This window comes from Anas acuta, chromosome 2, assembly GCF_963932015.1.
Source record: "Anas acuta chromosome 2, bAnaAcu1.1, whole genome shotgun sequence".
NCBI classification, from domain to species: Eukaryota; Metazoa; Chordata; class Aves; order Anseriformes; family Anatidae; genus Anas; species Anas acuta.
This window is the reverse complement of record NC_088980.1, coordinates 103,731,995-103,756,349: the sequence shown is the minus strand read 5'-3', so window position 1 is coordinate 103,756,349 and position 24,355 is coordinate 103,731,995. Positions and strand designations below refer to the sequence as shown.

General features: G+C 38.9%; 1 protein-coding gene across 2 annotated transcripts in view; it reads left to right on the top strand.

Annotated features, from left to right (window-relative positions):
- Positions 1-24,355, top strand: part of LAMA3 (laminin subunit alpha 3) — a 111,394-nt gene that overhangs the window by 74,046 nt on the left and 12,993 nt on the right. For both annotated transcript variants that reach the window (XM_068671429.1, XM_068671428.1), the window contains exons 41-60: positions 1,947-2,060; positions 5,541-5,650; positions 7,709-7,789; positions 9,223-9,329; positions 11,940-11,990; positions 13,298-13,449; positions 13,976-14,086; positions 14,189-14,300; positions 14,895-15,062; positions 16,193-16,389; positions 17,336-17,452; positions 18,009-18,163; positions 19,216-19,357; positions 19,953-20,052; positions 20,413-20,529; positions 20,614-20,793; positions 20,964-21,106; positions 22,076-22,252; positions 23,649-23,800; positions 23,899-24,061. In XM_068671429.1, the coding sequence (XP_068527530.1) occupies positions 1,947-2,060; positions 5,541-5,650; positions 7,709-7,789; positions 9,223-9,329; positions 11,940-11,990; positions 13,298-13,449; positions 13,976-14,086; positions 14,189-14,300; positions 14,895-15,062; positions 16,193-16,389; positions 17,336-17,452; positions 18,009-18,163; positions 19,216-19,357; positions 19,953-20,052; positions 20,413-20,529; positions 20,614-20,793; positions 20,964-21,106; positions 22,076-22,252; positions 23,649-23,800; positions 23,899-24,061 (2,649 nt within the window). The remainder of the gene's footprint in view (positions 1-1,946; positions 2,061-5,540; positions 5,651-7,708; positions 7,790-9,222; positions 9,330-11,939; positions 11,991-13,297; positions 13,450-13,975; positions 14,087-14,188; positions 14,301-14,894; positions 15,063-16,192; positions 16,390-17,335; positions 17,453-18,008; positions 18,164-19,215; positions 19,358-19,952; positions 20,053-20,412; positions 20,530-20,613; positions 20,794-20,963; positions 21,107-22,075; positions 22,253-23,648; positions 23,801-23,898; positions 24,062-24,355) is intronic.

Genomic DNA, 24,355 nt, shown 5'->3' with positions numbered 1-24,355 from the left:
TTATGTGGAATAAATTTCTCAGTATCAAGAAGGCTTCTTTGAAAACAACATGCCCACACATTCCAAATGTGTTGTTTTCAAGTTTAAAAAGAACACAAGTTAAAAAAAAAAAAAATAAATAACTGCATAGATTTTTTTTCAAATACATTTTGATATCTGTCTGAAATGAGTGATTCATTTTGCTTTCATAAAAAGAGGCTTTCGGTAAATGCAATTTATATGCATATTAGAACCTGTATTTTACTTAGTCATGCTGTTTATGTATTTCAGGCCCTGGTTTCTTTAGAAACAGGGTATACCGACTCCCTGTTGTTCAAGGAACATACTCTCCCTTTTAAAAATATATCTGAAAAATTTCAAGTGAGGATGCCTATTCTAAATAAAGTCCGTGCTCACATTAAAGTCAATATAAAAAGAGCTGTTGATGTTATTAGTATTCTGCCCACGTTTCTTTTTCTATTTATCCCATATGTGAAGAAAGCAAAGATGCTGCTAGCAACTGTTGTTTAAACAGCAATAACTCAAAATTCCTTTTGGGATCTGCTTTGGAAGAGGCGTTTGGTGTTTTTTTTCTTTTTTTTTCTCCCTCCCTCTGGTAGTTATGTCGTTGATAAATTTACCAATTATTTCTGTCCCTGCATGAATACTTATGCTTCAACCACCTGCCATAAGATCTGAGGCACTGTCCTGGAAACCCTTTACTCTTCAGATTAATCCTTTTGGTCTTGGTGGTGCAATTGCTATGAGAAAAGGTTTACAGTTTTCAAGTTCAACTCTCACTTGTTTACAGAATGTCATTCAGGTCAGCCTCTAAGTGTGAGTTACAGGCAAGGCATAGGTACAGTGCAGAACTGCGTTGCCTGAGGCAAGTATTTAGGAGGTGTTTGCTTCATGGGGAGCCCAGCCACTTTCAGACAGGTTGTCTCACTTTCAAACAACCTCTCATCTTCCTTGCACCATGCCAGCTCAGTAACGAGTGAAAAACAGCTTAGGAAATAGAGGTATTTTTTGGTGGATGTCCTAAGAGGGTCTTTAGCAGAGAGTGTGAGCATGAATGTTTGAATTGGTCTTTACATGGAAAGGCTCCATGCCCAGGAGAAATTCCTTCTACTTGCCCTACCCTTGTACTTTCTGTCCCCATGCCAAGCAAAAATCTGGTTTTAACATATTAGTTAATACCTAGGTGGTTCAGGCTAACTGAATGTCTCTTGCTTCATTCATAATGTTCCATCCTCTGGTTCAACCCCCTGTTTAAACCCAACTTTGATCTGACACGCTGTGTTTCTGCTTGTGTGCTTTCAATAGCTGAACATTCTTTTCGTGCTTCCTGGGGTTTTGGGACAAGCCTGTACTTAAAAATTAGACCACTGTATGTTTTGTAAGATCATCTCGCTCTCTGTCTAAGCATGGCTTCTCATAGCTCCAGGTGGACTTATTTTGGAAGTCATGATGAATTCATGTAAAAGATATCTCATTAGAAGTATTTCCAAGCAATACACGGTGGTTAAATTAACATCAAGATTTCATATAACCACTAGCTAATATGTGAGATTTCCATATGTTCTTCTCTGAGAATACTGTGGTGTGGAACAAATCTCTTTGTGTGGTTTAAAAGTCATATTCTACATCTTTGTACATAGCCACAGGAAACGTGTTCTGCTCAGAGGTTAAAGTAAAAATGATGAAATCCCCATACCACAAAATGTAGAGCACAGGGATAGATGCTTAGGCTCAAGCTTCTTCACTGACATTTTCTGAGTTAAAATACTTACTACTTAAACAATAATATGGGTGTAGAAGAGCTTGTCAGGAAATGTACATCTCTACTACTCCTTGGAAATGGCAAACAATTTCAAAATACCCAACTTATAACCTGTAAAATTTACCTTCCACCAACACTCACTTATTTTTTACTTTTTTTTTTCCTCTCTCTGTTTACTGTCTAGGAATGTGGCCTTGGATTTTATCGTGAGAATAAAGGAGTATTTACTGGACGCTGTGTCCCCTGCAACTGCAATGGAAATTCAAATAGGTGCCAGGATGGTACTGGAAAATGTTTTGTAAGTAAATATTAACATTCAAGAAATGTATTTGAAAAAAAATGAGGGAGAAAAAAAAAACAAAAACACATACCTTATTGCAGTATGGACTGTACAGCATTGCTAAATTCCTAGCAACTAAAATATTCCTTCCATGCTTCATTCTCTGTATCTTATGCTGTTAAGGAGCATGAATTGTATAAACTTTCATGTTTTGTATGTTTAACATAACTGTGGGTGGTTAGAACAATTTGTGCCCTTGTTTTTGTTTCCTTCTTTCCCTTTTAATTTTTGTTAACTCACAGTACAAAAAGTCACCAAAGTTGCACATATGTAAGTGTTTGCAGTTACTTATAATAAATGTGGGCGCTTATCGTCGCATATGCAGTCTTTAGTTTTGCACATATATGCTAGGGTTTGCCAGTGCTGACGAATGGTGCATTCATGCATAGCTTAGTCTTTGCAGAACCTTTTGTTTAATTAGCATCAGTAAATGTCCGCTAATCTAAATTTACAGCTAGGTGGATTAAAAAATAGCAGAGTAAATAAAATGAGATAAAGAGGATAAAAGGTAGATTAATTTGAAAATGTCAGCTGTTACAGGAGATACAGTGGGACAGAGTTTGCTCCCTGACATACCATATTAAACCTAAAGCAGCCTCATGGGAGCTGCATAGCCCTAGTAGCAAGGGAGTGTGACATTTGGCCGACTGTGCTTCTCTAGCTTATGTCCATGACACTTCTTTAAACAGTTTGCTCGGAAGAAATTCCCACTTCAATTTTTTTCACTAATTTTTCACTTGCTGTGTAAACAAGAACCCTGCCAAAATCTTTCATGAGTTGTTTTCTCTTCTATTTCTTCCTTGTTCGTTCTGAATCCATTCTGCCTGCGGTGCATTCCTGGGCCTTACGTAATTCCCCTCGACTTTGTCTCAACCAACCCTAGCGCTGCGATGCAAGCAATAAAGTAATTCAGCACATTCTCAGGAATGACTTACAGTCTGCTGCTTCGCTGAGGCAGGGCAGGCCATGACAGGAAAGTGCTGAAAGAGAGCTACAAAGATGAAGACGTTTTACTTCAGATGAAAATTATAAAGCTAGAAAATTGCAAATTTCACATTTGCCTCATGAAATAGATGGTTTAGGTTTCTCTTTATCCCCTCCTTCTCACAGCTGTGTTAACTCTCAGATAGATAGAGCTAAATCAACTCTTGGCCCTGGGACAAAATTTAAGGCAACCAAAGTCATTCAGGATAATGCAGTGAAAAATGAAAGCCTGGAGGGCCTGTATTTCCATAATGAGCCTCCATCTAATAAGGAGCAAATTTCTCTCTCTATAGGAGCCATCAAGCAAAGGCCTGTAGTAGTGCAGAGAAGGCAGCAAGTCTTTCCAGCACAGAGCCATCAAATTTCTGTCAGGTTTCATATCCAAAGTGTAAAGCCTGGCCTTTTGATTCCTGCTCCTCACCTGGAGCAGTACCTTCTTCTCATGTCAGCCCAGTGAAGGCCTCCATGGAAGGCTTTGTGAGGCTAAGCCCCGGCAGACTTAGTGTGAGGGAGTTGCTGCTCTGGCTTCATTCCACAGTGCTATGGGAGTACTGGGTTATGTTCTCTGTTCTTTTTATGATATGTATCTAGAGGAACACCATGGCACATTCAGTGTGGCTTACCTGTGAAATACCTTAAACTTTTTTCAGTTATATATGGAATTTCTTCAATGGCTATAGGCATTTTTAAATGGATGGTGTCTTCATAGAATCACAGAATGGTTTGGGTTGGAAGGAACCTTAATGATCATCTAATTCCAACCCCCTGCCATGGGCAGGGATACCTCCCACCAGACCAGGTTGCCCAAAGCCCCATCCAGCCTGGCCTTGAGCACCTCCTAGGACGGGGCATCCACCACTTATCTGGGCAATCAGTTCCAGTGCCTCACCACCCTCTGAGTAAATAATTTAATCCCAATGTCTAATCTAAATCTATGCTTTTTTAGTTCAAAGCCATCCCCCCCTTGTCCTGTCACTACGTTCCTTGACAAAAAGTCCCTCCCCAGCTTTCCTGTAGGCCCCCTTTAGGTACTGGAAGGCTGCTATAAGGTCTCCCCAGAGCCTTCTCGTCTCCAGGCTGAACAACCCCAAGTCCTTCTGCCTGTTTTGTTAGGACAGGGGATGCAGCCCCTTGTATTTCTTTTGCTTTCCCTAGTTACATGGCTTATATGTGAACTGTAGCTTTTCCTGTTCTTTCACAATTGAGCCACATAATTAATTCTTGAACCAAAACCAAAACAAATTATGAGTTACTATGTAGAGAGGCTGGTGGAAGGGCAGTTGATGCGGTTGAGAGAATCTGGATGTAAAGAAATGTGGAGGAAGATGTAGTACAAGAGGAGATGGGAAAGGCAGAACTGTTGCTCATTGTAGGAAAAATGCCCTCGTGCTGCAAATCACAATAGTGGGGCCTTCAGCCAGAGCTTTAAGTCAGAGTTCCTGCAATGGCATTGCAGTCTGCTCAGTGACAGCTTCCAGCCAATTTTACTTTTTTTTTCAGACTTTTACTTCATTAGTAACCCTCAGCTCTGTGGGACACTGAGTTAGTCTGCTGCACATTGTTTTCTTCAGCTGTAGAATTAGGGAACGTGAATACCTCGTGGATGTTATCTACACTGTATTTTCATGGCTGCTCAAAATGTATTTCAACAGCTTCTATTTTAAATTAGCATTTCCCTAGGTAAAGCAAAAGCAACTTGCTTCTCCTCTCCCCATAATGTATAAATGTGTGTGACAGTCAGGCAACACAGGAATAAGAATGTTGGGAATCATATTTTAGGAACAGTTTTGTCATAGAAAAGTAGCTCAGTTTCATTAGCTTCAATTCTTCTGTGCTTTTCATTATTTATTGAGTTATTCCAGGAAAATACAAACTACATGTATACTAGGAAAACTGCATGAAATTCAATTCTGATCTGAATTTACAAAGATAATTAGTTCTGATAGTAATTTTGTGGGATTTTAAAGAATGCATTTGGGTTCAATTCATTGAACCTGCTTTTAAATGAGATCTGACTTCTAATTAGTGTTAATATGAAAAATTTAAAGTCGTGTTTAAACAGTGACTTTTTTCTTGGATGCCACTGAAATATCATTACAGTGTATCAAGGCAATTTTCATTAACAAACCATGCATGTGATTGAATGTCTTTTAAAATGTGTTTAGTACTGCTTATTTATCTGTTTCTTTTCCACAGCGGTGAGCAAAATGTACTTCCTACAATTAGAGAAAAATTATAATCAATCTATCGTGATAGTGAAAGCAAAAGTAATTTGGTTTGTATAGAAAAAAACAAACCAACAAAAACACACAAAAATTAATTATGTGGAAGGGAAAGAACATATCCTCTGTGTAAATTTCCTATAATTATTATTAAATAATTATTATTAAATAATAATAAAGCCTTGTTGAGTGGGAAAGCACTGTTAACTCTCTTATTTGTTTCCTTTTTTAGAACTGCCAGTATAATACTGCTGGGGAAAAATGTGAACGCTGTAAAGATGGTTATTTTGGAGATGCCACTCAGGGTTCCTGTCGGATATGTCCTTGCCCTTACACAAACAGGTAACATAAAATGTCATGAGAAGCCAAATGGAGGGGAAGGGAGAGAAAACAAACCAAAACCAAACTTTGCCTTTTTTAATAAATTGAATATTCCAATTCTGACTCAGTTGCTGAAACACAAAGGTGTGCTGCTGATCACCTGGGGGATCCCCAGGCACTTGTAATGCGACTATTTACCAAACCTCCAGTAACATCTTCATAGTGAATACTATAGAACAAAAGTCTTTTCCCTTACTAAGCATATCCAGAAGCATTCTTTTATTTAGTGAAATGCAAAATGCAATCTCACATTTAATACCATATAGCTAGGAGGTAAGTGACAATGATGAAAGAACTCTTTTCTATGAATTCAGAAAATTTAGTAAGATAAAAAAAATAACTTAAAATTAAAGCTCATAGGCACTTGTCTAAATTTCTGAAAGATTAAAGTGGCTGTTCAGGTGGAAGCTCTGAAGTGCAAACATACTGAGCTAGAAAAAATAAATCTCCTTGGATCCAATAGAATCATAGAACAGCTTGGGTTGGAAGGGACCTTAAAGATCACCTTGTTCCAACTCCCTGCCATGGGCAGGGACACCTCCCACCAGACCAGGTTGCCAAGGGACACATCCAACCTGGCCTTGAACACCTCCAGGGACGGGGCATCCACTGCTTCTCTGGGCAACCTGTTCCAGAGCCTCATCACCCTCAGAGTGAAGACTTTCTTCCTAATGCCAAATCTAAATCTACCCTTTTTTAGTTTAAAACCATTCCACTTTGTCCTGTCATTATCTGCCCAAGCAAAAGTCATTCCATCTTTTTTATTAGCCCTCAATAAGGTTGCCAGACTCTTAAAATTGGGCAGCAAATTGTGTTTAAAATACGTAGTATGTTGAGCCACGTTGTTTGTCATCACTAGTAGGTTCTGAAATGTGAAATGTGTTAAACAAAGGCAAGCATTTTTAAAAAATCTTAAGCAATAAATTGCTATAAGCACCACATAGAATTTGCCAGGTGCATTAGCAAATGCCAGGTAGCCTTAAGTGAGAGATTTACACCAGCAGACAATAGACAGGTTTTTCATTTATCAGAGAACTCTCCAATACATCTGTTTTTGACAGCATTGACTTCTTCTGCAGGTGCTTGCCTGAGGCTGACTGAACATATTTTTACTCATTTTTTGCTTTAAGAGTGCTGATATATCTAAAGAGACCATGATAACTGCAGTAGCTTCATAGCTGCACATTAGGGTGGTAAATACACATTATGTACACATTATGTACACTTCCTACACATTATGTAGGAAGTGCACCCCACCTGGCATTATTGGAGTTAGCAATTTCAACCTAGTCAGAATGTATGTAATCTTAGTGCAGACATCTGTATTTGATGCGCAGGCTTGCTTTATCCAACTGTTCGTAAGTTAAAAAAAATGGAAATAGCTAACATAGCCTATCTGCTCTTCACCTGCCTTCTTCTTACCAAACACTGGCCAAGTGATGGATTTCCTCCCCAGAGAAATTTGAATCTGGTCAAGTTGTCTAGAAATATCAGACAAAATATGTTCTGTTAATCAGATATACTCTAAAGCTTCCCAAATTGGTGCACAACTCTATTCTGCTTAGGTTAAAAAAAAAGAAAAAATATATTAGCTACATAAAAAATAATTTCTACTGTTTCAATAGATTAAAAAAAAAAAATACAAAAATCTATCCGAACAGGAAGAAGCTTCGTTTAGCACAGGCTATTGGTTTTTGCCTGGTAAGATAAAATAGCTGCATGGTGTTGTTTTATTTTACAACATCACTGTTAAGGTTTTCCTTAGGCATTCCTTTGGGTAGTGAATTATAATAGTCTAGGGAGTAATTCTATAGTCTAAGGATAGAATTTAGAGAAAAAAATATGAAATAATTTAAAGAATTAATCACATCACTTGTTTATTGGCAATTAAATTAGCTGAGAATTTAATTGGTGGTATAAAACTTTTAAGTCAGAAAGTCATTTAAGTGAGTTTAGCTTCTGGACTGTGAAACGTAATTGATTACGTATTCACAAAAACATTTTGGTTTCTTCTCAAAGATTTGCAACTGGCTGCGTGGCAAATGGTGAGGAAATTCAGTGTCTCTGCAAAGAAGGCTATACTGGAGTTCACTGTGAACGGTAAGTGACTTGATACTGAAGACCAAGGTCTTTGAGAGGCACCATATAAGGAGGTATGTCTGCACTATGTAGTATGTCAGTGTATGGATATTAGTAATATGCAAATGCTTAAGGAGTATCTATTTCTATGAACAGCTGCTGTAGTGTGGTGCTACAGTATAATGCGAGGTATAAACCCAACACTCCCTGAAAAAATGTAAACCATTCTCCACAGCCTATTCAGTGAATACACAGTTTTTACCAAAAGGAGAAGTGACAGCTTCTTTGCATAAGTGCCCTGTGCGTTGTCTTATATTTCACTTTCTGATAATAACAGCTCCCACGTACTCTGTCCCTGTCCCTGTTCCATTTTACCATTTCTTCCAGCGTACTCGATGGTGCTTTGGTGCTCTTAATTAGTTTCTAGTAGCAACCATGTGACATTTAACACCATACCCTTCATCCCAAATCATTCTGATGTGCTCCACAGGTGGAGTTTACAAACACAATACTGAAGTCATCTCTTGCTGGAACAACACTACAACAGTTTGGCAAAATAAAAGAGGTACAGCAAAGTAATTTCAGGCAGGAAGAGGAAACAATTTCATTGAGGTTCAAATCCAGGAGGAATTTAAAGCATAATGGAGAGCAGCTGTCTGATTTGTAAACTTGAGGCAAATGAGTTATGATGTCTCTCCTGAAGACTGTACCTCCAGTAGTAGCACATTGTCTTGTACTTCACAACTGTTACCTTTGACATCTAAGCTGTAGGTTAAAGATAGATTTTCTCTTTCAGATCTAGCCATACCTCAGTTCCTCTTTGTGGTCTCTAGATTACACATTATTACCCTGATAGATCTTACAGCAGGATGACTTTTATGATTGTTAGTCAGCCAATCCAGATAATGTATTTTACCTGTAAAATAGTCAGGGAGAACTCATACCGAACTGTTTTGCTGACAGATGGAAAGAGGAAATATCACCCAGAGAAGGGTGGTAACATTTAGTGCCACTGCTGTTTGAAAACTCAGTGTGTGCTTGCAGTATGATCCTAGTTAATATGTGAGTTCTGGTGGGAGCACAGACCAAAGTGATGTGTTTGTCTTGATTAAGTCTTGTAAAATTCTCTGTTTATGCATGCATCTGTGTGCATTGTATTTTTATGCATTAACTGAATTACTCTTATATGAGCATTGTGGGAGTTCTATTTTTAGAAAAATTTCTGCAGTACTGGGAAAGATATTTTTAACATAGTGCAGAGTATACTGTAAACTAAAAATACACCCATTTTGTCTAAGTCAAAACGTGAAATCAAAAGTTCCTGACAGTTTCTTCAGGAGTACAACTGAGTGTTTTTTTTGTTTGTTTGTTTATTTTTCTGTCAAGTGAAAGTATATTTGATAAAAATGGGTTCAAATATTTAATGAAAACAATATTTGTATCTTTTTATCTAGTTGTGCTCCAGGATATTTTGGAAATCCACAAAAGTACGGAGGCTACTGTCAGAAATGTAGTTGTAATAATAATGGACAGCTGGCTAGCTGTGACCGCCTGACTGGAGGTATGTAAGAGCCTGTGGACGTGGAGTGTTGTTTTCTCTCTGGGAAGTAGAGAGGGAAGGCACTTAAATAAGTTGAACCAAAGGAGAGATCTAGAGTAAAAGAAGGGCTGTCCTGAGTCATCGAGTTGACCCTTTTAAGCCATTTTTTCATATATTTCCCTTCATAAGTAGTATGTATTGTATTTTGCTTTTCAATTTCACTGGTATGTATTTAGATGCATTATGATGCTTCTCCTGACATGTTAAGTCGTATCTTGCAACTCCGTGTTATAGACTTATAAAACAGATCTTACAGAGCACTCTCAATGTGTCTTTTTTAAATGTATCTGGGACAGATTAGTGACATCTTCAGAGTCTGCATCAGGCACTGCCATCCTAGGTATCCCAGCTAACTATGTTTGCAGTGGTACTGACTCAGAAGGCTGTTCTATAAATCTTGCTATACACCTACACGCAATTAGGGACATCCTTGATTTCCCCAGTATCAATCACACATGTACTCCACTATTACTAAGCTCTTACAGTAATGTTATGCCATAGCTATACATTCACTTTATCAATTACCATTCTGAAGTAAAGGGTCTGGTCCTACATTGCTTAGACTGGATTTACCTTGATTCACCTGAGTCTCTTGAGATGAAATATTCATTTCTATTCAGAAACATGTAGGCCACAGTGCTTGAAAAGGACCTGGATTCTTCTATGTTTTCATTCCTCACTAAAATTATACTTTTCTTTCCCTGTAGCCGTCTTTTCCTTCTGACATGTTAGTGAAGTGTCAAACTAGTAACTCCTAGTATTTCCATGCTATTAATTTCTTTGCACTGCTGTTCATACTGCATTCAAATGACTGCGAGGATCACCTTCTCTTTCTTTGGTCACAGAAACTACAAAAACAGCAAGTGACGTGAACTGCTGTTGGCACCTGGTGCGTTTTTTCAATAAGCAATTCTCATTTTGTATTTCATCATTGAAGTAATACATCTTTATTATTTTTATACTTAAAGTGGAACAGATCCAAGCAGTGTTTGATGTTTTATCGCTCTTTTCTTTTTGAAGCAAGAGGACAAACTAATCCGTAGGGCAAAATTCAACAAGCCAGTTTGTTTTCAGTTTGTCTTCAGCTAGATATTCTGATCAGCCCGCTCTTTGTCCACATTAGCAATAAAGCCCTCTGTGATCATCAGCACAGCGTGTTCTAGCAGGTTTCTGTGTGCATGATGTTCGGCATTTGGCCAGATTTTCTCATTTCATCATTTCTTGGCTGATGTTGTTTGTGCACAAGCTGTAATAATAGTTTTATTTAATTGGTGCTTCGTGGCAACAGCTGAAATGTGTCTGGTGTTAGCTTGAATTATACAACAGCAGAACCACACATGTATTTGCATTCAGAATAATTTCCTTCGTTCTCTTACAAATATATTCTTTGTGACTTGTCTTCTTTTTGGCATCAGTGCTCACTACCAATCTTGTTTAACTTTCTGATGACTTAATGTGTAAGTGCCAAAGGAAATGGCACAGCTGGGCATTTTGTTCCAGGCTGTTTCATGCTGCTGTTAAATTTCAGGTCCAATTTTGTCACTGCAGCCTCTCATAGATGAAAGCTGTTGTTTACTCTGGGCAGCAGCAGCCTATGCTGAGCGCGTCCTTTTAATTCAGTGTAGATGATGTCCACAACCCTTCTCATTTTCAACAGGAGCTGGCAGCACTGGGAGTTTTGCAGTAGCCAATAGGACTAGATCTGTAAAAGGGATATGGACACCAAGACAGGGAGATTCCTGTCCTATATAAAGGTGTTTTTAGGAGTCAGTTCCAGTCCTGCCTCCTAGAAATTAGGATCCTGGGTTGAAATCCTACATACACTTGGAAAGTGCCAAGCTTCTTGTAATGGGGTTTGTAAAACAAACAAACAAATTAAACAGTGTGCTGTGCTGGCAGTTGCTTGTGCTAGCTTGTTGAAAAGTGTGAGGGCAATGTTTGTTGTACACTACCTGTAACTATGGCCCAGGCACCGTGCCTTAGGTGATGCACAGTGCCTCCTTCCATACATACAACCTGTTTTTCACTCAAGCCTGATTAATTCCTTAATCAAACAAGCTGGAACAGGTGTAAAGGAAGGTCATGAATGTCTCCCAGTACCTAGTGGGTAAGACATCCTTGTGTGAGTTGGAATCTGTGGTTTCAACGTGGATGCTAAAGCAGATAGGTGTTTTAAACCTATGTCCTGGGTTAAATGGTTTAACTAGAAGGCAACACAGGCTTGGCTCCAGTCACAGTGTTGTTATTCTAGGCAAATTCTAGGAATACACTCATCACACTTTGACGTATGAGCCCTCCTGCTGCTACACAAGTGGCGTATATTTGGGGTTACAGTTAATTTCTTTTGATGGATGAAAAAACTGTTCATCTTGTCAAGGTATAGGTGAGAGCTGAATTTTTTAGCATACTCAAGCCTCCTGGGTGTTCTAGCACATTCACAGTGGACATGGATTTATGGAAGGACAATACAGTGTTTTAATGGCTGCCAGCCAAGAACAGTGAAGGTAAAAAGGCAGCAGTAGCATTTCCATAAGAAATCCTTGGTTACTGATGATTGCCTTCTGATTTCAGAATGTTTTAACAATGAACCAAAAGATGTGGATCCCAATGAAGATTGTGACTGTAAGTAACTGTGACGTTTTTACCCTGTTGGGCAGCTGAACTCTACCACAGTCGCTCTCTCACTCTCCCTCCCCAAAGGAAAGGGGGGTGAAATATGATGGAAAGGTCTCAAGGGTTGAGATAAGAACAGGAAGATCACTCACCAAATAGTGTCATGGGTAAAACAGACTCAGCATAGGGAGATTAATTTAATTAATTGCTTACGGCTAGCAGACTAGAATAGTGAGAAACTAAAAGCAAACTAAAAACACCTTCCCCCTCATCCCCATCCATCCTCTTTTGCCACCTCCCTGCAAGAGGTGCAGGGGAACAAGGAAAGGGGTCTGCAGTCAGTCCCTAAAGCTTCATCTCCACCGCTCCAGTCACTCTGCCCCTGCTCCAGTGTGGGGGTCCCTCCCATGCGATGCCGTCATTCCTGAACTGCTCCTGCAGGGGCTCCTCTCCACGGGCTGCAGCTCCGGCCTGGGGCCTGCTCCTGCGGGGGCTCTCCATGGGCTGCAGCCTCCTCCAGGCCACATCCACCTGCTCCACCGGGGGCTCCTCCACGGCTGCAGCGTGGAGATCTGCTCCATGGGGGACCCATGGGCTGCAGGGGGACAGCCTGCTCCACCAGGGGCCTCTCCACAGGCCTCAGGGGAACTGCTGCTGCCTGCCTGGAGCACCTCCTGCCCTCCTTCTGCCCTGCCCTGGGGGTCTGCAGGGCTGCTTCTCACTCCTCTCTCCCAGCTGTTGTTGCACAGCAGTTTTTTCCCTTTGTTAAATCCCAGAGGCCCAACCAGTATCTCTCACTGGCTCGGTTCTGGCCAGTGGCAGTTCCCTTTTGGAGCTGGCTGGAGCTGGCTCTGATCTGACATGGGGCTCTGCTCGCAGAGGCTACCCCTGCAGCTCTACTCTGCTACCAAGGCCTTGCCACATAAACGGAATACAGTAACAAAACAGAACTAAACTTAGATTGCTGCCTGCAGGCTTTGGCTATATACAGGTAGCTCATTTAAGAGTGACAGTTTAAAAAGGAATAGTGGTGTCCTGTAATGAATCTCTTAAAAGCAAAGAATCAGCCAAATACTTGGCAAAAACAGGAAGAAGTCATCTAGCCAGATGAAGATGGGGCATTCTACTCCTTACTGGGTTTGGTCACTTCTCTTAATACTGTGGGTTTTGTTGTTGTCTTTGTTCTTTATGGAATCACCAGGTGACAAGCATCAAAGAGTTTCCATTGCATCTCATTTATTAACGTGCTCAGTGAAATGTTCTCTTCACTAATATCAATAATACGTATTGTTTCCCTTTGCTCATTGTCCCTTTAGCTTGCGATAGCTGTGTAATTACATTGCTGAAGGATTTGAGCACAATAGGTGATGAACTTCAGCTGATTAAGTCTCAGCTGCAGAATGTCCATGCAGATACCAACACACTGGAGCAAATGAGACGTTTGGAAATACGCATCAAAGACTTAAAGGTACCGTAAAGTAAACAGAAAAGTTGATCTGAGATTAAGCAGATAACAGCTGAACCTAGGAATTTATGCAATCTTTTTATGAGCTTGCAAGGAAACATGCATGAACTTTTAATTTCAAATACTGAATCCTGACAGCACTGAAATACTGAGTCCACAGCACCTTTTGGAAGAAAGTTATTGGTTTCATGCAGTTCTCTGAAAGAGAATCAATGTCTCTGTTGTTTCTGTTCTTTTTTTTTTTCTTTTTTCCTGAGGCTTGCTCACCATGAACAGCTCATCTTTGAGGTTAAAAATTTCAAATTAACAATGCCAAAATTATTCTAAAGGAATTTTATTCAGTTGGAATAGCAGTTGCTGTGCTCACAAAAACAAAAGCCCAGCTTTTGGGCAGCAATTGGCCAGCTTTCATATCAGTAAGGCTGCCTTTATTTACCTTCTCAAAGATCTGGCACATTGAATCTTTACTCATTATCTTCTTTGTCTGGGTGATTTATTGGATATATTTTTTTTGTTTGCTTTTTTTCAGGTCTTATTGAACAATTACCGTTCTGTTGTTCGTAATCAGGGTTCAAAGGCAGATGAATTGGAGAAAGAATTCAGTAAACTAAATCATGACATCAATGCTCTCCAGGAAAAGGTGACCTACCAAATTAATTTAAAAGTGCACATCTCTTGACTAAATATTATTTGTTTGCTGTATCTAGGTATTTTTAATCTAATTACTTTTTTCCCTTGCTAGGCTGAAGTGAACTATAAAGCAGCTGAGATGCTGTTTAATAATTTTGGCCAAACTCATCAGAAAGGGAAGGATTTGGTTTCAAGAATACAAATAGTTGTCAATAATATACAAGGTAAAACTAGTTTCTAGCTCCATAATATGTTTTGTTTTATGAATCTATTCAGTTTATTTGCAATATTCTTAATTAAGCATGAGAGATTTTTTTTTTTAGAAAGCAGCTTCATAAAATCAGAAGTTAAGACATAGCTGTGGAATTAATTCTTCCTATCAGGAATCTAATACATAATACTAACTTAGGAGTGTACTTTGCCTTTAGAGTGAATAGGTACAGAAAAGCTTTACCAGAGGGAAATTTAGACCACTTGATTAAGTATTCTGACTTCAGCCTGACTTCAAACTCAGTTGCTTTCATAGGGACTTTTAAATCAGAAGCTTAAAATAATTGTTGTGAGTTTGGTCGTTTGGGACAAATTTCATTCCTAATATCATCTTGCTAACTTTGGGCATGTGACATGGGATATCTTTTAGCTTAATAACAATCAGTGCTAAATGGATCTACTTTATTAAAGAATTCAGGAATAGGTATGCTTTTTCAGAAAAGAGACTAGACCTGTTATTTGAATCTTTTGCATACATTTAAGTGCATCCTCTGTTTGAATTTGACAATTTCTTGGTTTTTGTTTTTTTTTTTCTTCTTTTTTTTCAGTGCTTTTGGAACAAATAGCTGGTACAAATGCAGAGGGTAACAATTTGCCCTTGGGTGATGCTGCCAAAGAACTGGCTGAAGCTCAACAAATGATGACAGAGATGCGAAACCGCAACTTCAGCCAACTGCAAGCAGATGCAGTGAAGGAGAGAAAGGAAGCTCAGCTGTGTAAGAGCTTGTTCTCTCAGCTCCTTACTTTATAGAAAGATTTATCTTAAATCTGTAGCATTATTGATTGTTTGGGATGAAGGGTAGGATTTTGCAGTGTATCACAGGGATTTGTAGGATCTGTTAGTCAAAATCAAAGTGGTAGTTCTGGAGGGGATTTAAAGGCATTTTTACTTTGTTACAAAGAAATTCAGTTGAGCTGAGGAAAAACCTTCTTTAGTAGCCAGGTGAATCTCAGTAAAATAAAGATGTAGCCAATCGTGCATACTTTGTGGTTCTATTTATTATAATACATAGGCTACAATATATACATCTGTTTTAGAGAAATTACACTCATAATTTAATAACAGATTTTAAGAATCTGTTGGAGTAGCACATGGGTCAGACCATACGAGAATAGTACTAATTTTCTGTTGTCTGTTCTCTTATGTACTAATTGCACTCCATTTTATGTTTTCTCTGTGTTTGGCTGACACACCATAAACCTTATATTAATGACCACAAGGATAGCAAGGTCACAAGTTTATCTCCTTAACAACAAATACAATTGAGAAGTGCGAAAGACCATATGAGTGATGCTAATTTCCCCTAACCTTGGACTTTGATACCTTCCTTTCAGTAACTCTTCAGTATCCTATCATGTAGGCAGTGAAATGGACATTCATAAAAGTGTGATACAGTGCACCTTTTTTTATGTTACTACCTCCTGTGAGATGAAATGTGCCTGTATCTCTCTGCTGATTACAGAGGAAGATTTGATGACTAGCTCAGATGTAGATGTCTGCATTGTAGATGAAATTGGTGATGAAATCATGTTAGTTTCATATTGAAAAATAAAACAATTCAGAATTTGCAGAAGACAATCTTCACCCTTATTTAATTTAGAAATAGTCAAGTACATCTTTATCTGTGCTCTGTGTGCAGCAGTAAATCTGTGAGCAGATTTGATCCAGTGAGATGCTAAATAGCATCTTTGCTATAGTAACAATGGATCCAGTGCTGCAAAGGATGCTCAGTAATTCATACAACCACAACTTTCTAATCCTGAATATCAGGAGCTTTTGAAAGAGGTTTGTTCCAGTTGCTGCCTTCTTTGAACAAAACTTTTCTTTCTGGTCCTGATAATGCAGTACTGGAGCGTGTCAAGAATGAACTACAAAAGTACCACCAAGAAAATCATGGGCTTATTAAAATTGTGAGGGATTCATTGAATGAATTTGAATCCAAACTCACTGACCTTCGTGAAGCTCTGAATGAGGCGACAGCACAAACCAAACAAGCTGAAAACTTGAACAGTGAAAATGGAGTTCTACTGGAAGATATTAAGGTAATGTTGGGGTTTGGGAGAAGAAAGTTAAATCTTAGGAGAGAAGTGCTTTTGCTTGCTTCTTTTGACCTTGCAAAGCCAAATAGCACTCATAACTTAGTCTTTCTTAGACTTTCTCCAAGTTTTCTTTCCATCTTTTGATGTATGTATGTGGGGCCATGTATAAATGTAGTCTACTCCCGCTTGTGACCTTTTTATGTGACAAGAACAGAGTGAAAAGGACATATCTTTGATGAGAAGGCAGGAAGAATCTCCACATGGCTGTTTTCCTTAGCTACCACTAGTCTTTTTGTTACCTATTCTAGATCAAATTCCTGATTCTGATACTTCCCACAGTAACTCTCTTAAAGTAATGAGCTCTAACAACCATGGAAGATCTGAGAAATAACATGTGCAATACTGTTAAATTGTTTGGGATTATGTCTGCAGAACTGCTTTTGAGGTCTAATGAAAAGGGTGACAAGAAACAGCTGTTGTCCCTGAACTCTGCTTTATTTTTCAAGCCCCCTTTCTAGTGAGATCTACAGAGGAAGGGATATTGTAAAGATTTTATTTCTGCCTTTGTGAGAACAGAAAAGATCAGAGGAGTCATCTGGGAGCAGTTTTTAAAGTTTCCAAGTTTGTGAGAAGAAACCCTTAGATGGTCTGCCCTGACAGGTCATCTAATGGACCCCTAATACTTTCATTGTCTGAGCACTAAGAACTGAACTACTGTAGCCTCCTACTCAGCTGTCTTGAGCTATGCTATACTACTGCAGACTGCTGAGTTTTCTCACTGTTCTAATCAGTTGGATAGCATTTAGATCCTAAACGCTACAGGCACCTAATTAACACAGCAATGGTACCTTTGGTAATTCCTACTGCACTTTAGATCAGGTAAATATGATTCTTCCTGCTTCTTATTTTTAACCCAATCACACGTTACTCATCTTTTATTTTTCCTCAGAAACGGATCGAGGAGACAAATGAACAACAGAACAGTGTCTTGAATATTTTGAGCTCTGCCCGATCTTCCTTGACTCAAGCTAATAGTATGCTGGGATTATTGCAGAAAAGCAAAGAGGTATAGTTAACCTGTTTAGGTTAAGATTAAAAAAAAATACTTTGCTGTCACTGTAGTGGTAGCATAGCTCAGTGGCTAGGATGTGAGGCTTAGCTGAGCTTCACGAAAAAGGAAGGATCTCAGCCCATTGTGGGTCCAAGAGGAGCCTGCCTGGACAAGTTTCTGGAAGAGCACCTTGTTTTGAGGGTTGCTACATAACTGAAGAACTCTCAGCTGCAGGTATCTGAAGCTTGGGACAGTATCTGTGAGAAATACTGTAAGTGATTGTGCTGCTCTTGTACTTCTTTCTGGGCAATTGCCTTTCACCACTGTCAGAAAGAATAGTTGGCTAGAGACGCTTTTTGTTCGGACTTAGTATGGCAGTTTTTGTGTTTCTGTATCCATTGTGTAAAAACAGAGTCTAATGGCTAACAATTGTTTCCAACAAACTCCGAAGTTGGAAAGGATTATTTTTCCCCTTGGTTTCCTCAGGTGTGAGGTATATGTAACACTGAAGATGACAAGAACAAAATCAAACGTATGAATACAGATAAAATTTTTCTTTATGAACCCATAGGAATATGAAACCCTGGCTGCTCAGCTTGATGGAGCAAGGAAGGATATGAATGGAAAGCTGACAAATAGCTCCTTATCAGCAAGCAAAGAACCTTTGGTGGTGAGAGCTGAGGAACATGCCAAATCTTTGCAAGACTTGGCAAAACAACTGGAAGAGTACGTTATTGTTTCTGTAAATGAGCGCTTAATGTACATAATGTCCACGGGTGCAAAGATCTGTCTGTTCTCTTGCTTCTATGACCGTTTGCAAAGTTAGAAAAAAAATCACTTTGTCTTTTTCTGCTTTTTCATGATGTAAAGATGTCTTTTTTTTTCTTCCCCCCAAACCAGGTCTTCCTATTTTTTTTCGTTTTTTTTTTTTTTTTTCCTTCCAGCACTGGGATCACCCAGAATGTAGCTCTATATTACTATACTAACATTTTGTTAACTTTTTATTATCAAGAGAGAAAGTCCTCATGTAGAGAGCAGGTAGATGTTTAGAATATATTTTTGTAGTGTTGTTTCCAGTATTCATACTCAGTGATACCTTTTGATGTCAAAACTAAATTCCAAAATATTTAATGCAGCTGGAAACTTCTTGGTAAAAAACATTTTCATTAATTTTCTATTTATTTTCGGTATGTCTTTTTCAGTTAAGAAGACAGTGTTGTCACAAATAGAAGGCAGATAATATTGGGTAGTTGCATAGCTCACAGGGAATGGGTATAAGAGATTTTGTCTATTTCTGATTCCAGAGCTACTGCAGCTATCAGTTCTTGGATAAAAGCAGAAATGGTCTTGTATTTGCTCCATCATGTGTGCCGTCTACCACTTCTTCAGAACACTGGAGCAGGCAGAGGTTATCTGGAAGCTGCAGTTCTCTGAATTCCTCTGAGCTGAACTTTATTTGGGGGACTGTGGTGGATTATTGGCCTTGTGCCTTGGGGAATTCTTGCTATATGAATCAGTTAATGACTGCTTGGAGCTCCACAGTTGTATTTTTCCTGTTACCTGAACTCATCCCTACTTCTGGAGAATATTTTGTATTGATCATCCTCTATTTTGGAATCAAAGTTAAAAAAATAAAATAAAAATCTATATAGGCATTAATTAGAAAATACCAAGTTCAGGTCTATTCAGAATACTTCTCGTAGTCCACAGTCTTTGCAGAATGACCGTCACCCTGTTTCCTACACCCTGCAGAATGACTGTCACTCTGTTACCTACAGAATAAAGAACAATGCCAGGAAGGATGAGTTGGTAAGCTGTGCTGTGGAAGCTTCTACTGCCTATGACAATATTATTAATGCCATCAAAGCAGCAGAAGAAGCAGCCAATAAAGCTGGGACTGCAGCTGACTCAGCTTTATCAGTAAGTACCCATAAGCAGCCAAATAATGGTACAGCTGGGTATATATATTTTTGCTATCAGAGAGGCACCAAAATCAAAGAGCTCTGTGTCTTGGCATGCAGTATTTGTCTGTGGCCTTTGTACGAGGAGGCTGCTATTTTGCTTGTTCATGTGTTAGTCTTACTTCAGCACTGAACAGGCTGGATGCTGCCTTTCTGATGAGGCTGTCCATCTGAATACTTCTTGTTCACTTCAGTACAAAATAAAGAGATATGCTTGAGGCAAACCCAGTAATCACTGGGGGTGATTTCAGCTATTCTCTTTTACTTTCCACTAGTAATGCCCACGAGCTGTTCAGCAGAGTAGCATCTAGCAGCTATGTGCTCGTAATTCCTGCCTAATTTTCCCAAAAGTATCAAAAGTTTGCTAAAGGCCAAAACTGCATCACACTTTAATCTTAATGATTGTTGTTTAAGTGTTGCTTTTTGCATGAAATCTTGCCCTAGCTGATTTTTAAACTGGATTGGGCTATCCCTTTTACTCTTTAAATGTTACTATTAAAACAATCTTAAAGTAATATTAAAGCAATCTTACGATACCATGCTTCTATTACCAGACTGTGAAGAGAGAAGACCTGTCAGGAAAAGCTGCAAAGTTAAAAGCTGAGAGCAGTACACTGTTGAATCAAGCACGGGAGACCGAAGGGAAATTAAAAGGTACCGAGAAAGAAAGTGATTGTAGAAGCTTTCATTGAACCACAAATCTTTGCAGTTCAGCAAAGCTCTTTACACACATTTAATAGGGACAGATTAGTTCCATTACCATGGGACATCTTGTGATGGTTATTTTCATAGGAAAAAGGTGAGAGAGTGGATTTCTCGCCTCTGCTGTGTAATACACCTTTGCAGCACACGTGTCCAACAAATCTTTATCCTTGCACTTGTTGTACAGTGCATTCAAACCTCATTGGTAACATGAGCTGTGTAACAGTGCAGAGTAGTGCTGCCACATCACCCATCCAACAGATCGGTGGTATTTCTGGGTAAAATTCATGGAGGATATTCACTGTTTTGCAGCTATTGGCCCAACCCTTGAAGACATGACACAAAGGCTTGGTGTTGCTGATGGAAAGAAGAATACACTACAAATTGATCTCATTGCTCTTCAGAATGATCTCAATGGGATAAACAGAGGTCAGTTACTTGCTTATCATTTCTGTTTTTGCTTCTTTCACCTGTTACCGTAAGAATCTGCGCATGTATTTGTGTGTGTTTCAGATGACATCGGCGACATCATCACTAGTGCAAAGGACATGGTAAAAAATGCCAAGGATGTCACAACTAATGTATTGAGTGAACTGCTCCCAATTAAAACAGATGTGGATAAAATCAAGACTACTTACGGAAGCACACAGAGTGCTGACTTCAGTAAAGCACTGACAGAGGCAAACAATTCAGGTAACTGTTCAGTATAAACTGCTGGCTTCCATTGCCTCATACAGTGGACTAACGACAACAGTTCTGTTATCACCCTACTGCTTTTTCAATAATGGTGTAATCATATCTCATATTTCTGCTGGTTTTTCTCTTCCATTCTACCTTCAGTAATGTTTTTTCTTTCGTTACAGTTAAAAAATTGACAAACCAGCTTCCAGATCTGTTCAGTAAGATTGAGAGCATCAACCAACAACTAATGCCAATAAGCAACATCTCTGAGAATGTCAACCGCATAAGAGAACTGATTCAGCAGGCAAGAGATGCTGCAAATAAGGTCTGTCCTGAACAATCATACTTGACTGTAGTCATTTGGACACACAGCAGTGTTTCTGTTCCTCTTTCTCTTTATAAATAATTGTGTTAAAATATGAAAGACCAGATATAAATTTAATTCAACAGCACCACACAGCACTTAAAGTAACTGTGATTATGGGAAGCATAATTCATGCATAAGAATGGGAGGATACAGCAGCATCCAGCTCCATCCTTCTCCTGTAGTGAGAAGGATGTTTTTCGAGGTCACCTTTCAAATCTTATTTTTTCAATAGCCTTTACACTTCCAAGTAACATTGCAGTGACTTTGACAGCAGAGGCAGTTTTGCAGCTTAGGGATCACCACTCAGTGGAACACTGGCACTTCCAAAAAAAAAAAAAAAAAAAAAAAGTTTTGCATCAGAATGCTCTTTCTCCATTTAAGGAACTGCTGTAGTTGCAGCAGTATTATCAAGGGGATAATATGCTCTCAGGTGGTAGCAGAAGCATCCCTGAGGTAATCCCAACTAGCATACAGACCTTACAATGAATAAGAAAAATTTGTGACCGTGGTGTAAATAGCAGGATATGCCTTTATTATTATTAGATCCAGCTAACTGAAGCATCAAGATATATTTGTAGACATCTGAGTAATTCACAGGCCTGCTCTTTACAGCTGCAGAACACATCCTTCCCATTACTTGTAGTGAAGGTAACAATTACTTAAAGGAGGCCAAATAAAGGTTGATTGATTAATGTCTGGAATAAAAAAGTGCTGTGTTAAGTCATAAGCGTTGACAATACAGAATACAGTATTGTGCATTCTGTTTCCTAGTTATATTGTTTGGTAGGATCAGAGTCCATATCTGTAGTAACTGATGGCTGCAACATGACCAGGTTGTGTGTTTAATTTCTAAGAAATCTACTACACAATGAAACAAGTAGTAGCAATAGACACTTTTAAAGTGGTGAACTTTGTTTTTCTTACCAGGTTGCGATTCCTATGAGGTTCAATGGCAGCTCCGGTGTAGAGGTTCGACCTCCAAGCAACCTTGAAGACTTGAAAGCCTATACTTCACTTTCTTTCTTTCTCCAAAGACCTCAGAAGAGATCAGACATGCCTCAGAGGGCATCAGATAGGTTTGTCCTGTACCTGGGTAATAAAGATGTACGTATATTTTGAGATTTAATCTGATTTTTAGAACTGGCGATATGCTTTGAGAAACAGATGGGAGAGGATTTATTTTGACTGAAGTTTATAGTTACTGATAGCCCCCTTCTTTTTTTTTTAATTGACATTATGTGATGGAATAAGTGTTTTGTGAAATATCGACTGACTGCTTTGCTGTCTGATATTTTGCTGTTTTGGTCCTTTAGAATTTATTTCTGAGTCATGGATATCATCATACAGTCCTGTCAGAACTGTCAGTTTCTGCAGTAGTCAGCACAAACTTGGCTGTTCTCCTGCTTCAGACCTTTAACTCTTATCATAGTATTAGTAACTCCGAGTTTCTCTATTAGTTTAAAAAGTGATTGATTAAGCCCCTTAGCCATTATTTTTTTTTTCTGAATATGCAGAGTAATACAGAGCTGCTTGTGCATTCATGCTTGCTTAAGCACCATCATTTAAAAAATTTCCTGCATGAGATTCCTAACTATGTATTTTTGAGTCTTGTTGTCTGACAACAGCTCTATCTGTAGCAGGTGCCATGCGTACATAGAATGCTGTTTAAAAGTAGTTACACTAAACTGGCTTTCACCTTTTTATCCCCTAAATGCCTGGCCAGGATACATGTTGACAGCTTTCAGTCACCTCAGTACGAACTGAGCATTGGCTGAGTGTTCCTAACATCTTTTCTACTTCACAAATGTTGTGTCTAAATTTTTATGAAATGCGTCACATTTTCATGGCTTTATCTAGAAGATGTTACAGCAGTGGAAACTATTTTAACTATTGATGTTATAAACATAAAAAGTCATGCATGACTGCAGTTAATTTGTAACTATACTCACTGAATCAGTGCAACACATACGAGAATAGAATAGAATAGAAAGGACCTACAAAGGTCACCCAGTCCAACTGCTTGACCACTTGAGAGCTAGACAGAAGTTAAAGCATATTATTAAGGGCATTATCCAATTGCCTCTTGAACACCGACAGTTGTGGAGCATCAATCACCTTTCTAGGAAGCCTGTTCCAGTGTTTGAGCATCCTCACAGTAAAGAAAATTTTTCCTAAAGTCTGGTCTGAACTTCCCCTAGCACAGCTTTGTGGATTCCCACATGACCTATCATTGGTTACCAGTGAGAAGAGATTAGCACATCTTTGTCCATTTCCCCTCCTTGGGAAGTTGTAGAGAGTGATAAGGTCACCTGCTAGCCTCTTTTTCTCCAAACTATTTATTATTCCCAGAAACAGAACTGATAAACTTACTAACAATTCTCATAACTAGGTAGATGAATGGCTTATGACTCATTCATGGTATGATGATGTCCCTGAGCAAGTGCTGCTGTATTGTACCTTCATTAACATTAATCATTTTTTAATGCTTTGCTGTTCTTAGGCTTCCAAGGACTACATTGGTATGGCTGTAAAAAACGGTCACCTTACTTGTGTCTATAACCTGGGAGACTATGAAGCAGAAATAGCTGTGCAGCCACTGGTGATTGAAAGCAACACTGAGGAAGCCATCATGGATCAAGTTAAGCTTCAAAGGTATAAGACCCACAGCACACAACAATCTTTTCCCAAATTTACTAAGATTATCTTTTATTGGTGTGATATGATATTTTGTCTGTCTGTTTTGGTTTTAGGATCTACCAGTACGTAAAGCTGAATTACATCAAAGCAGCAACATCAACTTCTCCAGAGAATGAAAGACCTGTGACTATGAGCAGTGAAGGCATAAACACTCTCCTAGATCTTGATCCCAGCAGCGTTGTCTTTTATGTTGGAGGATACCCACCAGATTTTAGGGTACAAAGAGTCACTTATTCTTTTGAAGAGATTTCCATGTTAATCATTCTGTTGTCCTTACAAATAAAAGTTGGAAATAGTAGTCTTTCAAAGGATGTATAAAAGTTCATCCATGCCAGCAGGAATAAACTGAATGCAAGGAAATGCTTCTTCCTACCGAAGCTGCCTGGCTTGCAGTATGCTAGAACTCAAAGCAGAGAATATGATGGCTTTTTTTTCATCTGCCAAGAATGTCATGAAATCTGTCCAGCCCTGCTAAGTACTATTCCCAATCCACGTATATGATTCTGCTTT